The sequence below is a fragment of the Tenrec ecaudatus genome, chromosome 14 (assembly GCF_050624435.1).
Source record: "Tenrec ecaudatus isolate mTenEca1 chromosome 14, mTenEca1.hap1, whole genome shotgun sequence".
Classification (NCBI taxonomy): Eukaryota; Metazoa; Chordata; class Mammalia; order Afrosoricida; family Tenrecidae; genus Tenrec; species Tenrec ecaudatus.
In genome coordinates this window covers 114,983,250-115,005,350 of record NC_134543.1, presented here as the reverse complement: position 1 = coordinate 115,005,350, position 22,101 = coordinate 114,983,250, and the positions used below count along the sequence as shown (strand labels likewise).

General features: G+C 39.1%; 1 protein-coding gene across 1 annotated transcript in view; it reads left to right on the top strand.

Moving 5' to 3' along the window:
• The window catches only part of WDR72 (WD repeat domain 72), a 250,223-nt gene extending 228,888 nt beyond the window's left edge, over positions 1–21,335 (top strand). The window contains exons 18-19 of the mRNA XM_075531694.1: positions 15,287–15,391; positions 21,280–21,335. Of these exons, the coding sequence (XP_075387809.1) occupies positions 15,287–15,391; positions 21,280–21,335 (161 nt within the window). The remainder of the gene's footprint in view (positions 1–15,286; positions 15,392–21,279) is intronic.
• The last annotated feature ends 766 nt before the right edge of the window (positions 21,336–22,101 follow it).

Sequence of the window (22,101 nt, the reverse complement as noted above, 5' to 3'; positions counted from 1 at the left end):
CTTGTGTCCTCCCAAAGGTACCGCGGAAGAAAAGGATGGTGATCCAGTTGCGAACAACTCAGCTACGTTAAGTCCCATGGAGACAATTCTCCTCTGACACACCTATGCCTGTCATGAATCAAATTCACCTCCACGTCCCCTGATTTACCTTTATCTTTGCAAGTGAAGAATTAGAGATTGCGGTGAAAGAGACTATTTCAAGCCATGGACTCTGGAAAACAGAGGCACTGATGCCAAACATAAATGGCGTATCCAAAGACCAGTGAATGAGCCAGCCGAGATCCACTGTATGATATCAGGCTCTGAGATGAGGGGTGTCTGAGGAGGGAGTACAAAGTGAAACTCCTCTAAATGTGAGTGTAGACTGCATCATGAAAGGTCTGGAATAAAACGGAGAGTTCTAGAAGCCTCCAGTGCGAGTTGAATAAAGGGTTCTTTTGTGGTTTCCTACACAGAAGCTAAGTGATCAGTTTTAGGGATATGATGTTCCAGTTTAAAGAGACACCTGTTGTCGGGCTATTCCGATAGCAGAGTGACTGTGGGAAAGGACGTAGTATCCTCCTGAGATTTTCGAGGAAGAGTAAATGACAACGTGGCAGCTGTGAGCATGTATAAACTTAAGCAATTTGACACCATTACTTCTGCCCTTCTTTAGATTTACATACAGACCAATGGAGTCTTCGTCTTCCCACTTTACTTTTGGAAACTTTGATATAATTTTAAAACTCCACAGATGAAAAGGCTTCAAATAGTTCATGGAAAATGGAATTAAAAGATGGAAAATTTCCCAAGAACTTTTGAAGCCCCTCCTTTGGATTATCCCCCAGCCCCCACATCCTTCAAGAGTGCTGACTAGCCTCCTGAATTCCATCTCTCTTGGGTAAGGTCCAGTGCCCTGGTTCACATGCAAAATTGTCATGGGTTTATTGGTTGATTTTCTTACCCTCCTATGGAGCTTATTTTTCCAAATAGAAATGTATTTTGTTTTCAATTCCTGTGAAAGTTTACACAGAAAATTATGTTTTCATTTAATAATTTCTATACAACTTGTTCAATGACATTGGTTACATATTTTCCGATCCAAAAGAAAGCAGAAAATGTTTTAATAGAACAAATTAAGAGAGAGTTTAAAGGGAAAACAAATGATAAGATGTTAAATCTTAAGTTAACTATATCTGCACCGAGTCCCTTTCTGATATATTCTGTCTTTGGACAAGGCTTTGCCCATCCTTGGTCAATAGGCCGAGGATACTCAATGGAGGCGCATTTCCTGGGGAGGTTCCACATATGGATTTTGAGTTTTCTTTGGCATCCATAACCTTCTGCAAACTGGGTGCTCAGAGTTTATGTGAGCTGTAATACATTTCCCTCCTCTGATCTTGGTATTTGTTATTTACACGCCTTGGATCACGGAAGATCAGGTGCTTCTTCCATGTGGGCTTAGCTGACACCTCACTTAGATGGCTGCTTGTTTTAAGACAAACGTTTAAGATTCCAGATGTTATTCTTTCTGACAGCTGGGCACCATCTGATTCATTGCCACAGTTTGCTATAGCAATCTTATCTTCAGTGATCTCTTCATGAAGGCAATTGTATAGGGCTTTATATTGTTTTGATTTCCCACTACCTAAAGTGCCAAACAACTGTTAACCATAGATCTACAGAGATACATTGGCCTGATATGTCATTAAAATGATATCACTGAACTATATTCTTGCTACATACACTATGGATCATATTTCCTTGAAAAATGTTTCCCAGAACTGAACTATACTGCAATATGTATGCAACAGTTATTCCTATTGATTCTGCCTTACAATTACTTTTCATTATACAATTTATATGATCAGTCCTTCATTTCTTTACTCCGAAACCCTGAATGTTATTTACAACCATGAAGATTTTGCCGTGTATTCTTCCAAATAATTTGTAAAAATCCAGTAAGGGTAGTGGTTTGCACTGCTCTCAAAAATGGTCTTATACTCTCTCATCTAAATATGCCTTTTACCTTTGTTTCCTATTTCCTGGTTCCATAAGTGTGACATTTCCTTTGTGTTGAGCATCCCTTTCTGAAAGTCTCAGTAGATTTATGTGACTGGTTTTCCTTTGTTGTTGCTGCTGTAGTTTTTGTTAGGTGCCATCCCGTTAGTTATAACCCATTGGGGTCCTATGGATGACAGAACGAAATACTCAACAATCCTCTGGCCCCTTGCCATTGTTCCTGTGCCTGAGCCCATTGTTGAAGCCATTGTGTCAATCCATCTCCTTGATGAGCCTTCCTCTTTTTTGATTGATGCTCCTCCATTTTTCCGAGACTGGTGCTCTTCTACGTGCACTGATTTCCCCTGACAATATATCCAAAGTATGTAAAATGAAGTCTTGTTATCCTTGCCTCTGAAGAGCACTCTGGCCTTACTTCTTCCAACAAAGATCTATTTATCCTTTTAGCCATCCATGGTACTTTCAATATTCTTTGCCAGCATCGCAATTCGAATGGATCAATTCTTGTTGGGTCTTCCTTATTCTGTGTCCAACTTTCACACGTGTATGAAGCAATTGAAAATACCATGGGTTGGGTCAGGTCAACCTTAGTACTCACTGTAACATCCTGCCATAAAGAAGTCTTATGCAACAGATTTACCCAACACAACTCATTTTATAATCTCGTATCTGCTACTTTAATGAGCCTTGATTGTGGATTCAAACAAGACAAAATTCTTGACAACTTCAATCTTTTCTCTATTGATCATGATGTTGCCTGTTGGTCCATTCATTACCAATTGGTCGAGTTATGAAGATTTTTTTCTTCTTTACACTGAATTGTAATCCATACTGAAGGATGCAATCCTTGATCTTCATTGGCAATTGCTTCAGGTCCTCCTTACTTTCAGCAAGCAAGTTCGTATAATCTGTGTGTCACAGGTTGTGCATAAGTGTTTCTCCTGCAGTACTGATGCCTCATTTGTCTTCACGTAAGCCACCTTCTCTGGTCTTTCTTACCATACAGATTGAATAAGTATGGTAAGAGGTTACAAGCCTGCCTCACACCTTTCCTGATTTGAAACCATAGAGTACCCCCTTGTTCCAACCACACAACTACCTCTTGCTTTATGTACAGGTGCTGCATGAATATCATCAAGTGCTCTGGAATTGCCATTCTTCTCAAGGTTACCCATAGTTTATGATGATCCATCCAATAAAACACAAGTAAACATGTTTCTATGTTTCTGTTATTCTCTGCTTTCAGCCAGCATCCATCTGACATTAATAATACCACATTTCACATCCTCTTCTGAATCCTATCTGAACTTCTGGAAGCTTCTGTAAACGTACTACTGCGATCATTGTTTAATGATCTTCAGTAAAATTTTACTGACGTGTGGTATCAGTGATATTCTCCAAGAGTTTGAGCATTCTCTTGGGTCACCTTCTATTGGAATAGGTGCAACTATGGCTGTTTTCCAGTCAGTTGGTCAAATAGCTGTCTTCTAAATGTCCTGGCTTAAGGGGATGAATGCTTCCAGTGCTTTGTCAGCTTGTTGAAAGATCTGAATTGGTATTTCATCAAATCCTGGAGCCTTGCTTTTGACTAATGCTTTCAGTGCAGCTTGAACTTCTTCCTTCAGCACCATTGGCTCTTGCTTATACACTACCTCCTGACATGGTGGCATGTCAATTAGGTCTTTTTGGTACAGTGACTCTGTGCATCCCTTCTATCTTCTTTTGATGGTTCTGGCATCGTTAAATATTTTGCTCATAGAATTGTTCCACTTTTCAAAGTCATCTTTAGATAAATTACACAATATATTGAGTGGGGTGCAATGAAACAAGGTGAGAATTTGAGACACCACATTTCTACTATTTGTCTTCTAGCAAAAGAGATGTTTCTAAATGAGTGCATTCATTTCATATGTTTAAGTTTAAGAATAACCAGTGGAAGTATACGAGTCACCAGTGGTGGCAGACCATCTAGCCTTCCATACCTGGGGTGAATATTAAAGTTGGGTGTGGGGTATAAGAAAATATTGTTGCTGCTGGTTGTATTAAAAGCAGTAGTGGGATCGTGGCTGTGTGTTTGGCAGTGATCTGCATGGTCAGTTCAACACCTCCAGTTGCTCCCTGGGATAAAGAATGGGGTTTCCACTCCTGTAAACTAATGTCTCAAAAACCTCAGGAGGTCACTAGGAGTCAGCAGTGACTCGCTTGCCGTGAGAATGTATAGTTTTAGCTTTGAAACATGTCTTCTGGAAAGTTTCCTCTAGTTTTTTAATGCCCCCCCCACTATCATGATCCCAATTCTACCTTACAAATCTGCCTAGACTAGAGCATGTACACAGGTACAGATAAGAGCTGGAAATACAGGGAATCCAGGACAGATGAACCCCTCAGGACCAATATTGAGAGTAGCAATACCAGGAGGGGAAGGGGGAACGAATCACAATGCTCTATATATAACACCTTACCTGGAGGACAGACAATAGAAAAGTGGGTGAAGGGAGACATCAGTCAGTATAAGACATGAAAAAAATAATAACAATTTATAAATTGTCAAGGGTTCCTGAGGGAGGGAGGGAGGATGGTTATGGGGGAGGGAAGAAATGAGCTGATACCCAGGGCTCAAGTAGAAAGAAAATGTTTCTAAAATAATGATGCCAACAAATGTACAAATGTGCTTGACACAATGTATATATTATGTATGTATTGTGATAAGAGCTGTATAAGCCCCCAGTAAAATGATTTAGAAAAAAAAAGAAATATCTTCCATTCAGTTTCAGTAAGTCCTAAAGTACATTGATACATATCTATATCTATCTATATATATATATTTAATTATTTTTATTGGGGGCTTGTACAATTCTTATCACAATCCATACATACATCCATGTGTCAAGTACATTTGTACATTTGTTGCCATCATCATTCTCAAAACATTTGCTTTCTACTTGAGCCCTTGATATCAGCTCTTCATTTCCTCCTCCCTCTCTGCTCCCCCTTCCCTCATGAACCCTTGATAATTTATAAATTATTATTATTTTGCCATATCTTACACTGTACATCTCCCTTGATCCACTTTTCTGTTTTCCATTCCCCATGGAGAAGGTTATGTGTAGATCCTTGTAATTGGTTCCCCCTTTCTACCCCAGCTTCCCTCCACCCTCCCAGTATCACCCCTCACACCACTGGTCCTGAAGGGATCATCTGCACTGGATTCCCTGTGTTTCCAGTTCCTATCTGTGCCAGTGTGCATCCTCTGATCTAGCTAGATTTGTAAGGTAGAATTGGGATCATGATAGTGGAGGGAGGACGCATTTCAGAACTAGAGGAAAGTTCTGTTTCATTGTTGCTACCCTGCACCCAAATTCAAATAAAAAATAAATGCATTCAGAGTAGCTAAACCTACTGATAGAAACAAAATATGGTAGCATAGACTTCTTGTTCCATGGGCCATTCTGATGCTTGATAAAGAACTTGAAAACAAAGATGTAGCCTAGCTCATTTGATTTCCTTATTTTGCATTTCCTATCTAGGAGATGAAAGGGTTCGGACAATTGACTACCCATCTAAGGCGAGCATTTTCCCTTGAGAGGAGACACATATCAACTGCAAACGTGGGGCCATCTGGCAGCCAGTCCCCCTGTACTGATGGTGTTGTCTTAGATTTAGCTTCTGGAATGGTTGCTACTTTTACGAATTCCAATGCTAGTGACATTTGACTTTTTTTGTCTACCACTGATTTAAGAAATAAATGATTTACTACTTCCCCTTATGGATAGCTGTGGACTCTGTTGTGATTGCACGATTTCATTGACTATCTTAAATTCACATAGAAATCATGTTTATCTTTAGCCTCAAATGTTAACTTGATTTTCTTTTTATTGAAAGGTCTCTTGCTTTCTTGGCCTACATTTTTAATGTAAGCTGAAATGTTACTATAAAATTCTCTCTTTACTAATTGTTCTTCACTCATCAAAACATTTGAATCTATTTGTTTTCTTCTTTAGAAATTAATACTACTTTTAAGTTAGTATTCCCTTGAACCTCAGAACAGTAAAATGAATACATTTTTTGTATCTGTCATGAGATTTGGAGTCCTTTGAGGAAAGTCAGCTGTCTGTTGCAGAAACTGAATTGCATGAAGATTACAAGAGTTAATTTCAGATACAATCGTAGAATTCATTCATTACCTATACTTCTGGGTTTGGGGCTTACTAATTTCACTAGCTTAGTTATTTCTTCTAGAAATTCTCTTCGTTACCAAATTAATAATAAAGATATATATATCTTAAAGTATTAAGTAAAATTACCCTAGCTGTTTCAATCACACTCTAAATTACTGACTCTGTCCAAAGACCAAATTTATGGAATTGGATTTGAGTTGAGGTGTTTTGTCCAAAGACCAAATTTATAGAATTGGATTTGAGTTGAGGTGTTTTGTTGTGTTTCTTTTTTTCAAAAAGTGTGTACTCATTGGCTTACCACTTCTCTCCTTGGAACTTTGTGTGTCCCCCCCACCCCCACCCCCCAAAAAAAGTACTCTAAAGGACCACCAGACCCCTCATCCATACTTATGAAAATTATCAGCTTGGAATGAAGCAATGCAGTATAATGAAGGGAAATAGCTACATCATCAGTATTCTCCGCTTCCCAGCTTACACATGCACATACCTGATTCATCCTACAACCCAATGCATCTCTATAATCTCTTTCCACATTAGAGTTGAAATATCTTGATTAGACATGGCTTCCATGCCAGGCCTAAGACACAATAGTTTCTTTGACCTAACCTTCCATGCAAAAGCATTAGAAACAACTTCTTCCAGTTAGGGATTTAAATAGAGGAAAATATGAGCAAGTTTGGTTCCACTTTCAAATTATCCTAAAGTTTTCATATTGTTTGCTTTTTCTTACATTGAGGTCTTTCCCAGTTTTATATGATCATGGTTGCTGGGTCTTCTTTTCTGGGCTTTATCCTTGTTTTCTATGTGTATTTTTATAGGGAAGCCAGGATGTTTGAAGACAGTAACTGAAATAATATTTCCTCGGGGGCAGGAAAGGGGAGGGTAGGGGAAATGGGAAGTCAACAGCAATGGGGACAAGAAGGAAGAAAATGCCCAAGGCTGATGGTAGTGATGGTTGCGCAATCCTTCTTACTGTGATTGCACTATTAAATTGTAAGTTGTATTAATTATAGCTCAATAAAATTATTTTTTTAATGAATGAGCAATGAAATGAAACGATGTCACTTTCTATAAACTTTTTGAGGCCTCTTGTTTAACTTCACAAGAAAATGATAATGCTCTTTAACACCATTTATCCTTTATAAATAATCATAATTGAGCACCTCTTCATGCCTGGAGAACTATAGACGGAGAAGAGCCAATCATGAGAGTAATGTAGTGTTCATGCAGCCTAACTCTCATCCAAACCATGTAACTTCTAGGTCAATGATGTTTCCAAACCATTGTCCTCTTGCAATTATTCTGTGACCTAACTGATTTAGTGAAGGGTTTGTCTTGTGCTAAAGTTCCTGCTCTTCCCATTGATTTATAAATAATAGGGTTGCTATGAAAATGAATATGATCCCAAGAAGGATACAGAATAACACCTTTAAATAAACTTCCTCTTTTTTATAGAGATTTTTATATACCATTGGCAAGCTTTTCTTTGTCAAGAAGCCACCTTGTTTGTTCTTCTCAAAAAGGCACCGTCTCAAAGCTGACTCATAGCATGTGTTCCTAGCAGTAGTCTAATGGACCAGGCACTATTTTTTGAGTCTTTGCATAAAGCTTTCTCACTTTGGTATCCCAGCCACCTGCAGATGCCCTGATGACCACTATTCTTCAACCAGACAAAACATCATCACTTGTAGGAAAACAGCCATTATTACTTCAAGAAGGACCTCAGTGCTCATTTTTGCCAAGATATGTCTGATCCACACTTAACTCTCTTGGTGTCCTGCTCAGCAGTAGACAGAGTGGGTACTTCCTCTTGGAGTCTTAAATTGCACCACATTGAGTATTAGAGCTGGGGATGCTCTAGAAACTTGCTTCATCTAACTCTTTCCTCTATCAATGAGAGAACCCCCGGTTGGAAAGTGAAAAGGCATGTTCAAGGTCACACTGTGAGCAGAAGAAGCATTGGAAATAAAATCTCCCGAGTCTTATCATTTGAGGTTTTTTGTTACTAGTACAATGCATTTTCTCTCTGTGAAGTCAGATATTTTCTTCTTTGGTGAAATTCTTTGTTTTTTGTTTTTTTGCCTTTGAGTTGAACATATATTTTGGTTCTAAATAATAAGAATTTTTATTTTCCATTCAGAAATGAAGCATGCAGGGAATTCTTTATAAAGACCACCCTGTGGTATTAATGACATATTTTAGGTATGTTTGGGTACATTTGAGCTGTAAGTGTGAGGTCTGACCTTACATTTCTCCTTTAAAGACACAATGTAAAATTAATATATTTTGTTATTATTATTTTTGATGTTAAGATTCCTTGTTACGAATTTCAATCAGTAATTTGATGCATGCTATTGATAAATTCTTGGACCTCATAGTAGTCCAAAGGTTACTTGCTTATCAGCCTTACCTGCGTTGAGCAATGCAGGTCATTGCTCAAAAATCCTGGATAATGCAGGTATTTTTATAGTTGAGAGTAATAAAGGAATGTTTTGATCAATACCAATTTCGTATTCACATTTATCTACTCCATATAAGTTGGGTAGCCTACTCAATATTTCTCTCTGTGTATGAAGCCCGAAACAAAATTTAAATAACACAATCACATTTACACATCTAGGTAAGGATAGCAAAATATCAGTTGCTTTTCACACTTTGGAAGATTCATTTCATTACCAGTTAAAAAGTATGTCATCCTTAAACTAGTTCATATTAGAAAATACCACCTAGGAAATTATATTCCGCATCACATTACAATTGCAGGAAGATAAAAGACACATGGAAGTCCAACGTTAGCTCATTTTGCTGACTGTATGCATAAAAGGGAATTCTGTGAGCTACAGTGGGGTGGGGGTGTCAAAAAGGAGCTGACGTCAAGGAGTTCAAGAAGGAAGAGAGTGTTTCAAAACTGATTGTGATAGCAATTGTACAATACTGCTTGATGTGGTTGAATTATGAAATGATACGATATCTGCATTAGACCCCAATAAAATGGTTGGGGGGGATTATGAGTAATACAGAAATATTAAATATCTTATTTAATTCTAGACATCTTTATATGTTTTTGTTTTTCCTAAGTGTCCAGGCCCTATTGAAAACTAAATAAGCTGGAAGTCTGAAGCAGGATGAAGCCATTGCCCATCAAATATAAGCGGAATACCTCTCACTTGGTTATCTCAGGAGATGCTCTAGAGGCAAGAGTAACATTACAGAGTTCTTTCGCCAGCTAGGCTTTCCTGATAAGGCATGTGTGTGGAAAGGAGCCGCTTTGTAAACTGAATTTGGGATCTCTGCAGATGACAGTCTCTTTGCTTATGCATTTAGTTTCATCACATCAAGTTTATTTTCATGGACTCTGCTGCCCTTTGATTTAAACTGGAGCACAATTGGTGCTGCCAGCATTACAATAGCATTTACTTTGACTTGAATGTAATGGTTTACTTTCTTTCATATATATATATATATATGTCATCACGCTGTGCTAAAAGATTTGAAACTTGGACTTTTGTACTTCTTTGCATTGCTTGTTTCATCTATCTGAGTGGTCATTACTGACATCAGCAACCTTCCTATTATTTTTTATACCATTAAATGGGCTTAGGATTGTTTATAGCTGAGTCTTTATCTGGTGCTACAGTGATTTCTTCTACTTCAGTTGACCAACATCACAAATAGCAGAACCTTTGTATTAGTGATTTCTCTATTAATCTCTCTAGAACTTCAAAAAAGCTCAAGCATTTGATGAGTAAGATCTATTTTTAAACCATTCATAAGTTGTATTGAAACTTTTACTTGGATCCACAGATTTTACTGATCCTGTAAATGGCATAGATTTTTGACATGGGGGCTTTCTGTCCTAGAACAGCGGGAGAACCGCTCTTGGGGAGGGACTGAGAGCCTTTGTTCCAGTGGTGATCGCTTTCTGCGGAGGAGGTGGGGTAAAATATCGTGGAGTATTTTGCTGCCTCAGCGTAGCCACCTTTAACATCTGATGGCATCTGTATCGAAATGGCGAGCAAAGAATGGAAGGGATATTTAGCGGGGAACTGTCCAAAATAGAAAATTGAGTGTGAAAAAGCATTGCTACGGAAACAGCGATGACTCTTTCTTCCCCCAATCATTTTATTGATGGTTCGTACAACTCTTATCACCATCTATATATCCATCCATGTATCATGCACATTTGTACATTTGTTGTCATCATCATTCTCAAAACATTTGCTTTCTACTTGAGACCTTGGTATCAGCTCCTCGTTTTTTTAAATCATTTTATTAGGGGCTCATACAACTCCCCTCACAATCCATACATACATCAATTGTGTAAAGCACATGTGTACATTCGTTGCCCTCAGCATTCTCAAAACATTTGCTCTCCACCCAAGCCCCTGGCATCACTTCTTTTATCTCATTCAATATTTTAGGTTTCCTGTGAATATCTGATTGTATTTAGTTTAAGAAGTTCTAATTTCATATAGCCTTCCGCCGAACCATTGCTTTATTTAGGATCTAGAAGAATTATGTTCGAATTAAAAATGGCAAAGTCCAGCATAGCAGTCCAAAACTTGTGCTCTCCCCACCGCCATAGCTGCCTAAGACGGTCAAAGATATTTAGAACATTAGCTTTTCCGTTGTCAATATTTTTAGGTGCATGATGAGTAAATGGAATTGCCTTACATCTTTTCATGGAAGAACTGTCAAGAAGAATTTGTCTTTTTTGCCCCACCCCCACCCCCAAATGTGGACTATTTCAGAATCCATTAAAGAGGAAATAAACAGTTGACTTAAAGTCATAAGGCTGAGCCTAGCAACCATTTGCAGTATATTGATGTCAAAAGTATCTCTCTGCCAAGTTCTAAAATGCACCTTCAAAAACAACTGAAAATATCCAAGAACTTAGTGATGAGCTACAAATGGAGTTTGGTATTGATAAATAAAAGTCAATACGTATGGTGAAAGGACAGCTTACGGTGATAAATGGGCCCACCATCAGTAAAGATCAAAGTATTGACTATCTAAGGCAAGAGGCGGAAAAACTGCCTATAGCTAGTTTCTACAGGTGAGAAGAATTAGTCACAGCAGCAACTGAGGAAAAGCTCAAAGAGACAAGTAAGAAGAATTTGATCAAAAGACCCACCAGGGTAGTCAGGGACATGATGTTAACAAATATATTTGTGGCATTGGGGCAATGTGTTTCTTTGGTGTTCCTCAGCTTGCACCTTGTTCTTCTATTTTCAGTGAGGGTTCTTTGGGCTGCCCACATTCCCACGCAAATAGGTCTGATTCAATTGTCACCTTGATTCGATCACTCAGCAGAAGACCACTCTGCACTCCCAAAAGTCATCTCACTCTGGAAGGGGTATAGCTCACACTGCTGTGAGGTCCTTTCCCTGGACCTCAACTAGATCACAAGTTGTATGAGGGCACATTAAAAGCGTCTTCTTCTTCTTTTTCATCTCTTACCCAGTGTAGCTCAGAGTTCCAGCCCTAATAAGCCCTCGATCGAGATTTGTTGATTTCATCATTTTTGAAATGATTCATTAACGAAGCCTTGGTCACACATCATGTCAGAGTTTAATGATGAAACATCACAGGAAACACCCAGAAGAACAATTGCCAGGATTAGTTTATCAGACAGGGAGAGGAAGAAAAAAAAACGTGGAATGGCAGTAATTAACCTTTCCACTGTCTTGTTCCCAATTGGCTGAATGTAAGGGTTTCTTCTACAGTCAGTTTAATTGGGTGTTCTATAGACTACCCAGTAAAAGTGACAGATCCTATACAATTAGAAAGTTAAAATATAACTAAACTAAATATCTAAATTAACTGAGCAAAATACCTAAAGAATGACTCCCCTCCAAACACACACAAATCATTGTCTCCTCAAAATGGAGATAATAAAAGAAAATCTTCGTCTTCCCTACTACCTTCAGTTGAAAGATTATGTGCCTAAAATGATATACAACTTTCTGAAGAAGATTGGGATAGCGGTTCATTTGGGGCTTATTGCCAGGAAAAATGGTTGCAGGTAGTTCTAATTCTATGTCCTAATCCTTCAGGCCCCTGAATCTGGATTAAATTCTTATAGATGTTGCTGCTTGATAAATATTTGTAGGAGAAATGAATAAATGGATGAAAAAGTTTAATTAAAACCTGGATGGTACAGGTAATGAGTGCATTTGCCCAAACGCTGTTAAATTGAAATTCAGCTGTCTAATTACCTATTTTTAAAAGCCATGTAAACATTACAAGAAATTAATAAGGCATATAGAGATAAGAAGTATTAAACGAGGTCAGGAAATCTTGACCAATATTTTACGCAATTTTAATGCATTTAACTAACCTACTTAAACATTTCACAAAAATCTATGGACTCAAAATAATCTTATGTACGCTCTAAACTGAGCAAATTCAATTACAGCCAGCTACATCAATAACTCCTTAGACTGTACAATTCAAAAGGGTCTGCATTTTGTGTCTGTACAGTTTTCTGCCTTCTAAATCACAAACTCATCCACACGTTATTTTAAAACTATGCTTCCTTGGTCTGACTGGGGTCTAAACAAGCAATCAAACCGATAGCGTAAACCACATACCCGACATTTGGTTTTCCTTCTTTAATTCTGCATATCTTTAGAATTTACCTTCTAGGCCCGGACACTGGTTACCTGCAAAACTCACTGAGTTGAATGAAATGTTCCCAATCTCCACATTGTTTTCTAGAAAATCCCAATGTGAAAATTAAAAGTTAGATTCTTCCATTGAGAGTAGGAACTTTGTGCAGACTTGTAGAAGAGCTTGTTCCCAAACAAAATAATATTGTAAATAAGCAACGGAATCTAACTATTCTGTGTGATCACATCTTCATAGCACAGCCAGGGTGGGTGAAATTCTCCGAAGCGATTGTTTGGAACCAGAATTCTTTTTACTGGTCTCCTTAAAAGGGTGTAAATGTTCTCAGGTTTTGATGACCCAAGGCGTTGGAGCTTGGTTTTCTTTGTTCCACGGAACGGTATGAAGTCTCACGGTCTCCAAGCGCCTAACTTTGCTCTCTTGTTTCCTAATGAATATTGAGTGTCAATGACCCAGCCCATTCCCCTGTACTAACACACTTATTATTTCACGTCTGATTTATAAACATAGCTTTTTATAATAATATGTGTATGTTGTTAAGGTAGGAAGCGTCAAGAGTAGAATTACCACACCAAATTCTAACAGATAGACTTCCTTATACTCCCTAGTATATGAGGGGGTACCGCCCCGCCCTCAAATTGGAAAAAAGCTCTGCTGGGTGGAGCTTCCATGGCACGCATTTTCCCCTCTAGTGAACATCCCGCAACTCGCTCTGAGTTAGTGCTCCCAGTGGCGTCTCCTGGAAAAGTTCTCTCTGGTCACAGTGAATTTTTTCATAAAAGCGGTTTTGCTCAAACCTCGTTTTTTTGTGATGGTCTTCTAAAGAGAACAGCATGGGGCGTTGAAATTTTGTTTCCTACCCGGGGAAAATACCGCAGAAGCTGTTGTGATGTTGAACACAGCTTACAAGGACAGCGCTATAGGGAAAAACTCAAGTGTGCGAGTGGCTTTCTCCTTTCAAACAGGTGAGATGTTGATCGATGACAAACCTGTTCTTGTTCTGGACGTCCGTCAACTTCTGAAAAGACGAAAAATGTCAACTCAGATTGTTAACCAAGCTTTCTAGTTAGAGGTTTGGAAAAGATTGCATAACAGTTTGCAACATAAAAGGCCTGATTTGTGGCAGACGGGAGACTGGTTTTGCCACCACGACAATGCACCTGCTCCCAGTCATCTCAGTGCACCAGTTTGGGGCAAAAAACAGCATGCCCCCCTTGCTCTGGGCACCTGACTCACCTGACCTCACTCCTTTGGACTTATTTTTGTTTCCTCGGATGGAGCCCGACATGAAAGGAAAGAGATTTGACGACATAGAAGAGGGGAAGAAAAAAAACGAGGGAGGTGCTGTCAGTCATCCACACAGATGAGTTCGAAAAATGTTTCCAAGAATGGAATCGCAAATTTGACAGACGTATTAAGTATAATGAAGAGTACTTTGAAGATGATAAGGTTGTCACTTTGTTTTGTCATTTAAAGACATAGTTTTGAAGAGGGGAGATTCCGGTTTGGGGAGAGGAGTACCCCTCCTATATACATCGGGCTTCAAAAAATTTATGGACACATGGAATGAAAAGCTAATTTTTTCTACCAACTCTTTGAAGACCCTTTATATTTGCAGTGTTTGGTTTCAGACAAGCATGTGGCTTCAATTTTTACTGGCGGAGTTTTGTTTAGGTTTATTTTGCTTTTTCACTGAACACTCATGAAGACAATGGCCACAAATGCAATATAGAAATGCGGAGATGCAATTTGCACCGCGTGCGATAACTTGTGTGAAAGGACGACACCCGAGTCTACGTGTCCCTAACAGAATTTCTGTGTCTAACATGTTTATGGGAATTTGCTCCTCTACTAAGCTTCAGTTGCTGTCCATAATTCTGATTTCCGTAGAAAAAGTCTGGGAACTCAACAGTCAAAACATTAGCCCGCCTTATCCTTTTCAATGCATCCGTTCCATGTTTCTAAATGGACTTTGCTGTGGGTCTTGCTTTTACTTGTTTGCGCTTGGTACCCTACTTTTTAAGAGCCAACGTGCTAGCAAAGTGTTCACCAGCGGTGATTTGTGCGATAAAGGAACCATTGCACCAGCGTTGAGCTGGTCTTTCTTTCTAATTGACTAGCCTGATGTTCTTGTCTCTGTGTCCTGTTGCCGTTAATTGACTATATTGTTTTAGATTTATGCATTAAAAATACGATTGCTCCTTCAGAAGGATCACTTTGTTACTTTGTAGCTTTTAAGCTGATGCCACAAACTTATTTTTCTTCTAAGATAAAGTCGCATCTATAGATTTTTCAACTAATTACATGTCTGCCAATAAATACTTAGAGGATACATTTTATTTCAATTTATTATTTGTGTTTACGGAGTGTGTGCCTAGAAAGATCTGTGGGCCGAGAGGGGAAGGTTTTAATGGTGCTTATTTCTACCTTCTCATTGTCCCTTTCTCTTTTCTTTCCCACTCTTTCTCTTTTAATAGCTCCAGTCAGTCTGGTCAAGCATGACAGCAACCCAAACTCGGCAAGCTTCCAAGATGCAGAGGACATGCCTGACAGATGTGTCTTGGAAGAGTCTGAGAGTCCAGGTGAAAGCCATTTAAAAATAGTCAAGTATAAAATGATAAATCTGACACGGCTTTGGGGTCCTTGGAAGGGGGGTGGGGGAAGAGAACATTGTAATGCTGTTTTCTCTTGGCAGCTGCACTGTCAAATTAATGGTCACCTCTAGGGGTCACCGTGTGGAGCTGTTATCTTTTCCTCTTTCATCAAGAATTCAGTCCAAGGAAGTACAAAGGCTTTAGGACTGAGAAGGGAAGCTGACACTATTAGTTCATTATCATCCATTTCGGACTAAACTGGTTAAGAGGGACAGAGATTCAAACTTGGAGAAATGGCAACGTGTTAAATATTTCACACGATGGGATCGTCAGGAGCATCAAGGGAAGGCGAAGCGTGGGAGCAAACAGAAGGCAGTCCGTGTTATCACCGCGATTCTCTTTACCTTTCTAAAAACAAGCAGGACTCATGGACACTGTGATGGGGCCGTCAGCATGACAGACATGGGTGTTGTCAGCGGTTTAGAACCAAACAAAAGACAACCTTGCACTCACAGTAAAACCTAACCGATGTCAATATTGCTTGTTTGTATTTTCTTTACAGAAAAAAATCAAAGAAATACATTGGATGACAGAAACATTCAAGTGTGGGTTTGCGTGTCTGTGTTTCTCTGGTTTTGTACTAATTCTGTTTCTTTTTTAAAAGCTGTCAGAGTTGAATGGCATCCTTGGCGCGTTGCAAAAGCCACAGGATTGACAGAGCCATCTGACTTCCACCCCTCTCATTCCCTTAATATTTTTCTTTCCTGCTTTCTCTGGCTGCTGGGTCCCCTCTAGCCTCCTGCATCTTTGTGTGCTGATCCATGTTTCATATTTTTTATTCATCCTCTCGGTGACCTGTCAGCTTAGTGAAGAGATTTCCAAATCTTGTCGCCTTCACTGACAGGGGGCAGCTGCAAACAGTCCCCTGGTCCTTCCCGGAGGAGAGCTACTGAGATTTAATTTTCAGGAAAAGGTGCAGCTCGCAATCTATGTCAGGTCCCCGAAGTCATCTTGGAACCCCAATAGGCCCAGTGGAAGTGGCATTGTATTTCAGTCCCCTCTGCTCCACCAAGATTCCTCAAATGACTGACTGCTACTGTGTGCCCCATTTCAGCCTCCCGCCTGCCTGCTTGAACACCCCATAGAACTGAAAAGTGGTATCTTTAGCAAGGGCAGGCATTTTTCACCAGCAAATTCACCACGTCCCACCAGCCTATCAAAAGAAAACATAGGTCAGCCTCACTCTTTTTAGAAAGAAGATATTGTTCCCGGCAAATATCTCTCTGAAAACAAGATTTAACTCTTATCTTTAGTTTTGCCTAGAGGGGTCCAGGTTTCACTAGAATTTTCTCTTGCAAATTTTATCTAGCAGTTAAATCAGGTGACTTTTTAGACAAGGAGAGGTTCGTTGTTTGTGGTCAGAATAGACCCAGCGTATGCTCTTGTATCAGTAGAAAGAAAATTCAGGAATGCTCTCACGTGAGTAGAACTTCAGTGAGATTCTCATATGGTCTGCTCCCTCTGGTTGGTATAAACAAGAAGATCTACTGAAAGCTAACGAATGGTTAGAAAATATAGATGCTAATAAAGAATCCTAACTTAGGAGATGACTACTGTTGGGTACCTCGGACATCATTAAACTGGTAATAAAGGATGCATTACTCTGGCTTTTTCCTCTGTCCGTTCCTGCATTTTTAGACATCTTGCCTTATAGGCCTGGAAACCTCTGGAGAGTTCACTACTGGTCTCACTGCCTTCCACTGAGAATTTGTGGCTTGGTTGTCATGGAGACATCGTATTTCTCCAAGAATTGCTCATATTGATCCGTGGCCAGGCGTAAATGGCCAGGCGAGTGTGAGGAATAAAGGGGGCTGGGCTGTACTCGAAAATGACCAGGGCTTGTGGGTTGAAATAAGCTCATAGCAAACACTTAGGTAAAAAGAAAGAAGCAGTTTTATTTTGTTTCAGGATTTCTTTCTGCACTTTGGGCATTGTCTTCTTTCACGAGGAACTGAAAGAAACTTGTTAGTCACTTGTCATGTCAAATCTTTGGCGCTTGGACCTGACACAGCTGTCAGCCTTCCAGCTCTGTGCAGGGTAGGGACACACAACAAAGAGGCGGCAGCATGAATTATTTATTGCTCCTTGTGTGGATAAAATTCTGTGATAAGAAATTAAGACACTTCTGACCGAGGTGTTTGCTTAGGAAGAACGATTTCTATGAGAATGGGCTTTGCCTGGAACTATGAGCAGGCAAAATCCGTAAAACTATACCCGGGCAAAGTGATCAACCAGTTCTGCATTTCTTGCATGAATTTGGTGGCATGAGGTGTGAAAATATGACTGACCACTTTTCAAAATGAACTTCATTTGGGCTAAACGTAAGCTCCAAAATAGCAAGGCATTCACACATGGGGGTCTCAGAGATTGAAAATATTACTTTGAATTTTCTATGTGTGAGTGGTGTATTTCTGGAAATTACTAACCACCTGAGTTAAAGGGGAAAAACAAAAATTGAGTATTTAAATAACGAGCTTTGGGACATTTTCTTCAAAGCAGGAGAATTATTTTACCTGCTAATTCTATAATTAATGCCATGAATACATTCCTTACATAGAAAGAAATGTATTGAAAGCTGAAAGCAGAAGATGATTGACCACTCATCTTTTTAAAATTCCTTTTCACATTCTCATCTACGTGCAAAATCTCTCAGTGATAGAGTCGAATGTGGTCAGTCTTCTAGCTTAAGTGGATATTGACCTTACATGGTTTTATATATGCAATGCTAAGTGATTAATATATTTATTGCATCATTTTGAATGATGGGCACTTGTTTACACAGTTCACAGAAAATGGAAACAAAGCAAAATCTTTTTCACATCTAAGCACAGCTCAAAAATATCACCTCATATACTGTTCTTTCAAAATAAAGCCTTTTCTTTGCAAATCCTCTAAATAGTTTCTCCCCCCCCCCACTTTTATACCTTCACACTCCTTTGCATATGTAGAGAGCAAAATGGAGAACAATGCCCAGGAAAGCTAAAATGTGTTTCTGAGGGATATTTTTTAAATGTTGACAGATAATTAGTTTTTAAATGCCATTAATAAATCACATTTTTTGAAAGTCTATAAAGGGCTGAGATCGAGTGTGTAAATTGATTGTCTTTAAATATAATGACTTTGGTACTCAGTATGTCGATTGCTTATTTCTACAAAGACATTGCTGTTTCTTCATCACTGAATGGACTAAGGTGACCTGTTTGTAAATGGGCCAGAGTCTGCAGATAGGTCATAGCTGAGATGCCTTGTGGAGGGGTGGCTCACCTGATCTCTAGAGCACTCTGCCTTATTCATCATGCCACTGTGCGCTCTGTACTGAAGGGGCAAACCGTACACCCAGGTGGGTGCTTACAATCCATTAAGGTGGGCAAAGCAACTTCAGACCAAAGCATTCCTGTTACTTTGACCCCGCTAGTGAACCTTGAGCTCTTGTCTGAGAGAGGAAGTTCTCCCTTAGCAGGGTCTTGTCTTTGGAATAATTCATTAGCAAAGAGTTTTGACTCACAGGTGAATCCCAGATCAAAGTTTCTGCCTTAGAGTCTGTGAAGGCTTCTGGCCTCTTTACTGGCATTCATACTTAACTGCCACCTCTGGGGACCCCTCTGGCAGCTAATAATAGCGGCACTGAGACACGGCGTGAACTCCAAGGTCCCCTCCCCTTTTATGGGATTTTTAGGGACATTAAGCTTTTGTTGTGGATGTTTTTGACTCTTTAACCTGGTCATTTTTTTGAATCTGAAAGAGGCCATTGCAAAAATAATTCTATTTTGTCTTTGGACTGATATTGTCTTAATCATTGTCCATGCCATGTTTAAAAAGCTCTATCTCCATTTTTCAGAAGAAAAAGAAAAAGGTGTTCCATGCTCCTCGCCTTTACACTAATATAGAAACTAAATTTAGTAAGGTTTTCATTTTTTATTCCAGTATTAATGAAATACCTTGAGATTGTATTACCATGGTGGCTTGGAAAATTAATAATTTTACTCCCTAGTGTGTTGAGGAGAGCTGAAAAGAGCAATAACATGACAGAGCTCGAAAATTCAGAAAACAATGCATTCAGCTAAGAGTTTTGCATTATTCTGAGGTAGTTAAAAATCAGTATACATTGTGCCATTGATAGAACATTTCAGTGGTTTTTATATAGCACAGTATGCGTATAGATCTATATACATCATTGTCAATCAATACCACATTTGCATGAAGCAGATGAGCAAAACTGGCTTTCTCACTGTTTCCAGGAGCCACTGCATTGTGAAAAGTCAAGATGTTTTGTTTTTCCTTTGACTATTCTGGCTCATGAATCACCAGCAACACCAGGTAACAGAAGGTAGGACAGATTCAGGACTGGAGTGTTGGAGGTGGCTGACGATGATGCATGGAGCAGAAAAAAACGTGGGATGTGTGAGCATCCTATCAACCATAACCATCAAAAATACACTTCTTAGGGTTAGTGTGTTTTTGGGTTTGTTTGTTTTTTTGTTTTAATGTTCGAGAAGAAGTAGGAACAACGTTAGTAGTAAAAACACATCCTATCTTTCTTCCCATTATGTTCAACAATATCATTTTTCAATGTTTCCCAAAGGGAAGAGTTTAAGCAACAAACTGACAGTTCTTAGACTTAAACACTTACATGACAGTTTTTATATATGTGGCATAAACGCTGGCAAGATTAAATCAAGGAACAAGCTTTTAAAATGCTATCAGTAGGAAAAAGGAGCTACCACACATGGTCTCATTATCAACATAGTTGTGGTTTGAGATAGTTAATTATTGTTAACCTACAATTATAGCATTTCAAGTAACCTGAGAAATAAATGCTTGTCTGATCCAGAACTCAAACCATTTTTCTAACATTTATAAAATTTGACCCACAAATTTATCTGCCACTTTGGGTCACTCTAAGAAAAAATCCACTGTTTGAAACGTATAATTTTACTAATTTCAAATGAACTGCATGCTTGAAATTGAATATGCAGTGTTGAAATTTTCACCTGCGATGGCAATTTTAAAAAGGATCTATCTATATTAGTAATGTGCACAATTAAAATGTATTTATCTGGGATATTGGTGATCAGGGTATTTTAATTATATTATCTTACCATACTTCATTCGGGGCTATATGCATCCCAGAGCTCTATCAACATTATTGGCAATATTTACTTTCCTTCCCACCAATTTTCTGCCAGTGGCTGGTATGTCGCTGTGACGCTGAAAGCTGTGTCCCTGGTGTTTCAGACATCACAGGGTCACCCAAACTGAACGGGTTCCGGCAGAGCTGACGGACAAAACACAGCGAAGGAATAGGCTGTTCACTGCACGGGCATTAGCCGTTGAAAACCCGGTGGATAGTCCTGAAACCTTGTCAACTACTGAAAACCCCGTGTGGAAATGAGCTGCACAACATTCTCAGAGACCGTGCCAAAAAATGAGCCCCTCAGAATGGGAGGCCCTCACAATATGACTGAGGAAGAGCTGCCTTCTCACAGTCGGGTCTTTGGAGAAGGACATCAAGCTTAGTAACGTGGAAGGGCAGTGAACAAGAGGGCAGCCTTGGACGAGATGAATGAGCACTGCGACTGCCACCCTGGACTCAACCATGAGAACCATTGTGAGGGGAGTCCAGGTGGTGTTTTGTGCTGCTGGCATAGGGTGGTTATGAATCTGAACTGACTAGAAGGCACCACACAACAGCAACAACCTACCTTCCCCCAGTCTTCCCTTCCTCCCTTCTCCCTCCATAGCTCCAACTCACTCTTCTTGCTTATGTTCTTTTTAAAATGTCAACATATAACTCAAGATATCTATGTTCTGCCCAGGTAAAACAAAGCATCGTGCCTGGATCGTGAAGGTGTGCTCCTGCAAAGTGTGCTAAATGGAATCGTATCTACAGGACGGGATTCGTGGAGATATTCAAAAGTTGCCAGTTGTTCATCGGACAGGGGTTATGTTGTCAGTGGTTAAAGAAACAGACTGCAGAGGATGAATTGAGAAAAATCCAGATGCATCCATCTTTAGAGTATCACTGTCTAAATAATTCTATCCTCCTGTTTTTCCACTGGGTTAATATTTCCAAGAGCAATAACATCCTTCAGACACATATTTAAAACTTTATAAAGATTTTCTTCCATGTTTTCAATTATTGAGCTATGTAAATCAAATAGCACTAGCACTGCTTGTAACTCTCCATATTTTAAATCTCATGTTGCTTCAATGTATTTAACTCAAAATCTCTTCAAATTTTGCTTGATCTGATAAGAGAAAGATGTTTGGTTATAATAGATACTTTCATTTGAATCAATCACTCTACAGCAAATCTCATCTCTAAGTATTAAATGTTGTCAACAAAGTGTCAAATCTATTTAGTCACCAATTAACCCAAATAACAATGCCTAGTATAAGAGACCAGCTTTATACAGTCTAGTTAATTTGAACTTCAAATGATATACAGGCTAATGTATTTAGCTAAATGTTGATTTATATTTTTTGCCCATGTACATATGAGCTAGGGAAGAGGAATCTACAAATGGTACATCACAATTGATCCTTATAAAGTATAAACTCTTGTAGCTCTCTTCCCAGAAACATGACTAGCAGTAATTCTAAAATTAAAATATGCAAAACAGTATAAATAGAAACAG